Raw genomic sequence first — 9,263 nt, 5'->3', positions numbered from 1 at the left:
TTCATGTGCTTTTTTTTTTTTCTACGGGACTTCAAAGTCGCCGTATTTGAATGATATGCAATCTTGCGCAATCAAGAGAATTGTGCCTCTCTTAGACCTCACGAATTCACCAAATCTTTATTCCTTCAATATCGCATCAAACTTCATTAAACTTTCAGGATATGTAACTTAGTAGATATTAAAGTCTTTATTTGCCAAAACCATATCTATTTGGAGTCAGCAGCGCCCTCATTTCACAAGAATGGTGCATAAACTTCGAGAATACACATCTTCAAAAGACGTGAATCTACTCGAAAAAAAAATGTTTTAAGCTGCACCAGTCGCGTAGCCAGGGGGGGGGGCGGTCGCCCCCCAAAAAAAAGTCCCCAAAAAGAAAAAAAGAAGGAAAAAAGAGAGGAGAAAAGGAAAAGCGAAGGGAGGAAAGGGAAGAAAGGTAGCTTTGTGGGTTTTTCTTTTTATTCTTTATTTTTTCTCAAAAGAGAAACTTTTTCACTCTTGCTCTAAATTTATATGAAATTTGTTTCCGCGCGGTTAAATGACAGTATTGCAGTTCTCCTTTGTATCCCCTCACACTTTCTCTAACCCTGTTTTTCCACCTCAGCTATATATGTGTTTCTTGCCAGTTAAAGTTCAAATGTATATAATTATTAGGCCTATATGCCACTATTGTTTGCGGAAGAAAAAGGAGATATCTCAAATATTGAGTTTTAAGTTTGTGAAGAGGAGGCAAAAAGCAGGCAAACATTCATTATTGTTACTCGAGTTGACCATGAGTTGACAGAGTGACCCATATATTTCAGGTCAATATGGTTCTACATTTGAGTGTCCAACGCTCAATAATAATTGTGTAATTTGGACTCTTTTTTTGTGCGTTAAGCAGGGAAGGGGGATATTTCCTACAAACTTAGGCCTTTTTGTCTTTCCGTACCATATAGATAAATTGCCGGAAAAAAAAAATCGCAAATGGCGGTGGGAGAGGGGGCTTGATTAGTGATCATGCGAGATGGCTAATGGGGGATATGCATCTCCTCATTTTCAAGTCAACTGATGCCCCCTCCAAAGTACTACACCAATAAATTTGAAGAACCTTAAGAATGACCAAATTCACACCCCCCCCCCCATCACCCCTAGAGGGACCAAACATCTCACAACACCACCATGCATGCTTGAACTGCCCCCATACACAGACAAAATGAAGTAGGCCTATAAGATATTTGAGGAAAAAAAAGATGGAAAGGAGAAAAGGAAAGCCAAAGTTTATAATACAGAAAGAGGGATACAGAGAAAAGGAGAGAGAGAAAGGGACCATCCTTTAAAAATGCTAATTTCTTCATGGCCCTTCAAACTTTCAAAGAAAATGGAGAAACCCGGTTTAAATTTTGCAATATAAATGTAACCGAGATTTATCGATCGCCAGTCTTATTAAAGTAAGAAAGATAATTTACCAGACGGAGTAAGGGTTGTGAGTTGTGTTTATTTACAACACGGCCAAGAGGCCGGATACAGGTTATCCGCGCAGCTTACATGTAGCGGCAATACAAAGCAAAGTATCAATAACAAACACCATGGCGGATGATTTTTCATAACTTAATCACAAATACAATAGACAAGTGACCTACCATTGTAAAGCTTGGAATCCCCTCTTTCATCTCAAATTACTTAAATCATTTTTCATTCACGCATGAGTGAGCAAAAACAATTTGAAGAGGGGATACCAAAAAGTCACTTGGCGGGCTGTATCTGATTTTCAAAAAGAAAACCACATTTCTAAAAAAGTTCAATATCTGCTCTTTAATTTGATACCTAAATTACAGAAAATGGCCAAGAAATAACAAATTTCTGGTTATTTGAAATAAAGCTTGAATTTCAATAATTTCATAAAATGAAGAGATTTTACAGGCTAGCGTTCCGAGTCACCCGACACTCCGATGCATTAAGTCTTTTGCTTCTGTGGGAAATCGGTGATAACACATTTATTAAATGAAATTATGGAAATACAAGCATTGTTTCGAGGGAACAGGACTTTTTTACTTCTTGACCGTTTTCTGTGATTAAGGTATCAAATAAAAGAGCAGATATTGAACTTTTTAGGCATGTGATTTTCTTTTTGAAATTCAGATACCCCGCCAAATGAGTTTTTGATATCCTTTCTCCATATTGTTTTTGCTCACTCATGCGTGAATGAGGAATAATCTAAGTAATTTCAGATGAAAGAGGAGATTCTAAGCTTTACAATGGTATGTCATTTATCTATTGTATTTGTGATAAATCATCGAAAAATCTTGGTTTCGTTTTTTGTGGGATGCACTGTATTACACTGTATATTACATGCAGAAACACATGCAGAATAATTCAATACATTTGACTAATAAAGTGATTTATTAAAATTTTATGCATTTAATAAAAGATACTTAAGTGAGGGACAAATTACACTTAGAGTTAGGGTAGGCAAGACATGCCACTTAAATAAGGATCTTGATAAATGGGCAACATATCTACAGGTAGGGCTGACAAGCAACCACCCCTATATGTTTAAAGTAGTAAAGAAAGAGAGAAACACATGTTGTGAAGAGAGAGACAGAGAGGGGGAGAGGGGAAGAAAATGAAAAAAAGAGTTTGAGAAAGAACCCACTTGCCTGTCATGGTACTGTTAACTCCAAATATTCATTTGATAAATTGTTCTGTCATCTTGACAAGTACCCCAAGCAGCTGATTTGATAGTTTTTACATTTTATCTTTCACAGAAATTCCCCCTTCAGAAGAAAACAATCAGTAGTTCTTATCAAGTGAATACCCACGTGTAAAACAAGCAACCCATGATGATGTTCAACTGATATCCTAATTGTTATGGAAAGGGATTTTTTTGCAACTTAACTAGTACCCTGGCACCACTGCTTTTTTTATTTTATTTTTTTATAGATGTCATGATTTTATATTCATCTTTAAGGGAAATCCCAGTTGTGCAATAAAACAATTAGTAATTCTCATCAATACCTACACATACAATGTGCAAACTATATTGACGTTTGACTGATATCTCAATTGTTCTGGAAAAGATTTAATCACCATAAGAATGACATGATCAAACATAATGCAACAGATGAATATGAATTTAAAACTAGCATTATATCATTGACCCGACTTTGTTCCTTGAGAACTAATCATACATGTCATGCATGTTTCACTATTATGTTCAAGAAGTTCAAAGAACATGTTTGTCGATTAGTACAATATGTTGTTCATGTCAACAGTAACGAATGGGTGAACTTTGTTAACATATCAAACTCCTTTATCATTCTGATAAGGATGTTCTGTGGCTGTTACATAAAGAGTTATAACTATGATAACTTTGCTATTATGGCAGCTACCATGGTAACAGGGCTCAATAGCAGATCAAAATCAAGTTTTCAACGGATGACGGAAGTAAGAATAATGGCAAAGTTACCATAGTTGCTAGTCTCTATGAAACCGGGCCCGGGAGCTCCAGAAATTTGAATGCATTTGAAATTGTTAATATAATATATTCCTCAATACAGAGATCAGATACATTTTGTATAAATATCGTATATTTACAAGTTTGTCATCATTTCCTATGTAAAATAATTATACATATACTGTTCAAATACCTGGCCCTGGGGAGCATTACATGAAACAATAGTCAGTGATTGTCACTGATAATTGTTATAAGCTACCAAAATCATTGAATCTGATTGGCTCAGAGCAAATTTGTAAACAAAACACACCCCAGATCACTTGCCACAGGCAAATTGACATGCAAGTATGGAGACATTGAACAAATAATAACAACAAGTCTTCAGGAGTGTTGCTAAGTGGAACTTCTGATGGAGCCAACATGAAATACCCTCTTCAGACTGTAGAGGGCGGCAGACACATTAATAGATCCTCTGTGATCAATTTCATCTGATGCTGCTACTCAATTCAAATGTAAACCTGGAAGACTTTAAGTCTATCTAGTATTAGTCCTTTAATAATCCTCAGTAGGTTTCATAAATCTTCATCAACAGTTTGTTTACTACTGATGCCCCAAGTTGCATAGTCCTGCTGCCGCGCATCCTTAAATCCTCCGAATTCTGCCCCCTTGTAGAATACTGTAAGGAAGATATAAGACAAAATCAGATTACTCAATCATAACATACAGTATATCCCTTTTACATTCAACACACAAAACACAGACTTGCTCAAAAGCAGTCTGTTCTGACTGAATGTGAGTTTTACCATGATTAAATAAATAGTTCAATAAAATACCCCAAATCACTGACATAAAGTCAATGCACCACAGGGCAGTTCCACAATGTCATCAATAAACATTTATATATTCTACATTTTATCAAGTGTCAATGAGCAAGATAAATAGTTATTAATGATTAAGGGTGACTGGTCTAATTGGCATTTTTCTATTCTCTTCAAATTGACTGCAATCTAAATCTTGTTTTATACTCTCCAGTACTCAGATTAAAGCAATTTTCTTTGTAATAAACACATTCAAATTAAATACCATCTATTGATGGGTAAAACAAACTTCTATTTCACAGTGAAAATTGCTTGTTTAAAATACTTACATTCAAGAACCTTGGGATGACTCTCATGCATATATTTCCTAAAATCTGAAAATAAATGAGAAAACAGGCCTCGATTCATTAATAAATGATATACGATATAATGCTTGATAAAACAACTTCAATAAAAAGATGCGCAATTATTTGCAATATGATAATTTAGCCATATTCAGGGGCTGTGGAACAATTTTGAAGTGGGGGGGGGGGGGGGGCAAAGAGCGTAAAGTCACAATTTGATGATTATCATGGTTTATGATTGAAGCTGCTACCTTTAACAATTCACCGAACAGGTCATAACATAAACAAATAAACACAACACAATACATTAACTTACTCTTTTAATCGGATTAGGCACAGGGGCAAGTAATTCAATTTGATGACTACTAGCCTAAAGGCTACCCCCTCCCCAAAAGCATGTACTTGAAATGAACAATCTGGATTTTTAATAATAATAATAGATGTGATATCTGAGGTTCCAAAATCCAATTGAATCTAATAAATGTTCAAGATGCACAGGTGAAAAGAGAGAAACAAAACACTATCAAACTATATATATGCAGAGTTAAATGAGTAAGTCTTCAGTTTTACTATTAATGCTTTTTTTGTTCAATTTTCAGAGTTGCTATATAGTATAAGGTGAGTAACAATACCTTGTTGAGTGTTCATCCTGTGCCATACATAGTATGCAGCTCCAAAGAACCCTATCTCAGCATAGACGACCCATTTCATACCTGTCCACAGCCGACGACCACCGGAACTACTGAAGTTAAACATGCCTGAAATGGTAATGAAAATAACAAGAAAATTGGATACAAGCACGGATCCAGTTTAAAATTTCACGGGGTGCTACAGGATCCAAGATTTTTTAAAAGGGGTGCCATAATTTACCCGTTGAAAATTTGACCAAAAAAAAAAAGGTTGTCGCCTAAATTTAAGGTCAATAATTTGTCCGCCAAAATATTAAGCAAAAAAAAAGTTATTCACCTATATGTAAGGTCAATTCGTCTCATTTTTAAAAATCCTACGGGGGGCTTACGCACCTTCAACCCCCCCCCCTGGATTCGCGCCTGATTTATACTTGTCAATACAATTTAAGACAATTTTTTATGACCTAGATCTACATACAGATTTCATTTGCAATATGGGATTGGAAAGTGATGTATAGAGATGCAAGGAATTGCTTGGACAGGATTGAACAATGGTCTTTTAATCATAAATTATAATTTCCATATTGTGGACAATACAAATTTACAAAACAATCTCTATTTCCCTCCCGCTTGTCCTTGCTGTTCAAAGATTTATTTTGAAATTTAGTCTATATAAACAGTTATATTCGCATGGAAACTTTACTCCTCAGAAAGATGCAAAAGAGAAGTTTAATTTTTATTAATCATTCACATATTCACTGGTAACTCATTTACATTCGTTCACACGATCTCTGCTATGACTATGTACACACGCCAGCAGCTTCACAGGCCCGAGTTTGGAGAGCTTAGAGAGGTAACCCCGAACCCTAGGCTTGGCTGCGGAGCGGGGCGAATCCGGAGTGAGTGACAGCCTTGGCTTGCGCATTATCCTGCCTGGCCTTAATATGGCCCAAAATTGCGAATGCAATATATTTACCTCACTTGGTATCTACGATATAATGCCGTCAGAAAAAGAAAGAAATTGGTCTCCTCCTCACTATACCAAAGCAGTATAAGCTGAAAAACAATAAAATTATTATATTTGTTCGCCTAAAATGTAGATCCCAATCGCCAGATTGATGAACGCAATCTCACGTTTACCGTCGCAATACCTTAATATGTATGGAAAGCTTGAAGTACAATAAATATGTAATATAAAATACCCCTCTTATAATTAATTATTTTAATATTTCAATTCAATATTTTGTCCAGAATTGAAGTAAAATCGTATTTTCTTAAAATAGTTTATTCAAGATCAATGCATAAAATTTGAAGAACTTAACAAATGAATTCAATCTCAATTTTGCATGGGATCAATGGCATCCCATAGCCTTTAGCCAGATTCCGAAAATTAGAATTGGATCACGGAGTTAAAAAAGAGATCCTGTAAATTACATCATATTTTAACTCGAAAGTCAAGTAGAAGAGCGTCACGTAGCAATGAAGTAAGATGTGCTTGCCTGCTATTGTTTAATTCATTGTTGAATTTGATATTTGTGATTGAGTTTTGAACTTTGAATTGATGTAACGTGGTGTGTTTACCAAAAATCCCACGCGAGAGAATTGGGCGAAACCTCGGTTTATCTGGTCCGACAGACTGGGGCTGGGATGAAGGCAGTGGTACGCTCGCTCTCTGCTGCGGCACGCGCACGTAGCGTTGTGATTTGTCTCTCTTTAATTTTGTGTACATTCTCTCCAAAAATTGCGCCCTGGATTTGGGGAAATGGATGATAGATTATTTCTATTTATTAAAAACTTAAGTTAAGATTTTTCTAGAGAAAGAAGTTTCTAGATCTAGCTAGACTAGAGAAAGAAGGTTGCTTGCTTGGGCAGTAGAGGCGCACGGCCAATATGGGAGACTCTCTCCAAGAGGGAGACAATCTCCCATATTGTAGACTTGCTTTGCAAAAGGACAAAAGAAACAACACCAACAAAAGCATGATTTTTTCCACCCAAAATTTTGTATCTTGGAAGACTTCAACGCCTTCAGAACAAATGTGCACGATTAATCTGTCAAAAACCAAAATATTGTCATGCTACCTAGGGACAGTGATTTTCCGTTTAAAAAAATTGCCTTTTCCATTTCAGAAAATCTCAAATTCCGTTTCAGCATGTCAGAAAACGGAAATTCCGTTTCCCCATAGACTTTGTACACACGGAAAAGTGACAATTCCGTTTTTAATACACATTGAATAGCAAAATCACAACACTAAGGTACACTCGCACTGGTCAAAATTTGTATCTGCTACTGTACCAACAACACAATAGAATCCGTTCTAATCGGATCTATGCGGGTGCATAAAATATTTTTACAAACCCATTTAGCATGCATACATCCTCACCTTTCACATTATTAGCATTATTTTACGGTGAAATGATATTTCATCGATGATTTTGGGGTTTTTTGGACATCGTTATCATCAGTCAACGGCTTTTGCCAATCCGCCATCTTGGATTTTCAGACCACGATATCGTGCTGTTACATCTTCAAACGTAGAGGGCAGCAACACACGACCGTGTAGTTGAACGATATGTGTGCATATGTGAAGCCCAACCCGGCCGGCCGGGTACGGGTACGGTGCGGGGTACAATCGAGTGTGCTGATGTCGAGTGCAGTCACGATGTGTGAATTGTCATGATAATAGCGAAGTGAGATCGTGTTTTCTGGGGTTTTGTGGCCATTTGATATTCTCATTTTGTTGTGATTTTGGAGTAATTTATGTTGCTATTCTGTGTATTTTGAGGGAAAATATGTTTTCCGTGATTTTCCGTTTGAAATGCCACTTTCCGTTTCAAAAGGCCCTTTCCGTGAATTCCGTCCGTTTTCCGCGATCGCGGAAAATCACTGTCCCTAGCTACCCCAGTACCCCTCTTCTAAATGAACTTGATTGGCTACCTGTTTCTGATAGAATACATTGTCGAATACTTGTTTAAACCTATAAATCTCTGTCAACCACACTTCCTTCTTAAATTTTTTCACTATTTCAGCAACAAAGATCTACATACTCTCTTTGTTCTGCAGCTGCTCCTTCCTATGTCATTCCAAAGTCCAGAAAACAGGCTGGTTTCAACTCTTTTCAATCTATTGCCCCCCCCCCCCCCCCCCCCCCCGTCTTTGGAACAAACTCCCTCCATCTCTCCGAAACCTCTCTTCTCTTGACATCTTAAAAAAACATCTCAAAACACACTTATATAGCCATAAACCTTAACTTGTCTTATGCCATCCATAGCGCTTTGTATCCTCTGGAAAAAATGCTATATAAATCCAATTATTATTATTAATCTCTGAGGACTCAAACAAGGAGATGAAATATGTGTCAGGCTTATACTTTGAGAGGACAAGGTCACATCGTCCACATAATTTCTTCTTGAATAAGAAAAGGAAAAGGGGGCAATTCAAATCTCCATGAGGCCAGTCAACAGGACATCCTTGGCCTTCATTGGTCTTGATGTGTTGCCATTAAAGATGTGGCTATCCTGGAACTAGAAAGCTGGCAGCTGTCTATTTCGAGGAGTTTTTTTAACATTTTATTATTTTTTTATTTCTTGTACACAGACGGCTCGCGATCGTGCAGCCGCGCCATTAGGGGATTAACAATGCGAAATCCCCCGACATATATAAAAAGAACTGGACCAAAAAAAAGTGACTTACTTCGGCTGTAGCGCAACTCCCACTTCCCTGGTTTATTCGAACTTAATACATAAACATATGACCATTGAGTCCTTGTAAAGATCGTGTTAGAACTTCGGTCTCTGTAATTGGTGAGTGGAGCCGGCCAACAGAGTTCAGCGGAACAACCAATATAACAGAGACCGAAGCTTTTGGTCTATCCTGGAACTTGCTTTATAAATGACTTAGTCCCTAAGGTTACTGCAGACATTGATAATTTGATTCAGCCCCCTCCCCCTAAAACTGAGGCAACTTATCTTATTTCCAGAAGTTCAATTCGGGGTTGGCAGTTTCCCAGAAAATTTAGGTATTTCCTGCCAGTCAAATGAG

At 37.0% G+C, this 9,263-nt stretch overlaps 2 protein-coding genes across 2 annotated transcripts in view; one reads left to right on the top strand and one right to left on the bottom strand.

Annotated features, from left to right (window-relative positions):
• Positions 1 to 2,374: 2,374 nt before the first annotated feature.
• LOC129265670 (protein CEBPZOS-like) lies at positions 2,375 to 6,385 on the bottom strand. The gene is made up of 4 exons (XM_054903637.2): positions 6,201 to 6,385; positions 5,228 to 5,353; positions 4,581 to 4,625; positions 2,375 to 4,109 (listed from the first exon to the last, which is right to left on the bottom strand). Exons 2-4 carry the CDS (start codon positions 5,349 to 5,351, stop codon positions 4,006 to 4,008), a joined length of 273 nt encoding a protein of 90 aa, XP_054759612.2. The 5' UTR covers positions 5,352 to 5,353; positions 6,201 to 6,385; the 3' UTR covers positions 2,375 to 4,005.
• A 201-nt stretch (positions 6,386 to 6,586) lies between these two features.
• LOC129264316 (general transcription and DNA repair factor IIH helicase subunit XPD-like) overlaps positions 6,587 to 9,263 on the top strand; it is a 34,792-nt gene continuing 32,115 nt past the window's right edge. Inside the window, exon 1 of the mRNA XM_064102915.1 lies at positions 6,587 to 6,708. Coding sequence (XP_063958985.1) covers positions 6,704 to 6,708 — 5 coding nt within the window. The 5' untranslated portion in view covers positions 6,587 to 6,703. The remainder of the gene's footprint in view (positions 6,709 to 9,263) is intronic.

Source organism: Lytechinus pictus, chromosome 7 (assembly GCF_037042905.1).
Source record: "Lytechinus pictus isolate F3 Inbred chromosome 7, Lp3.0, whole genome shotgun sequence".
NCBI lineage: Eukaryota > Metazoa > Echinodermata > Echinoidea > Temnopleuroida > Toxopneustidae > Lytechinus > Lytechinus pictus.
This window is presented reverse-complemented; position numbering and strand designations above follow the sequence as displayed.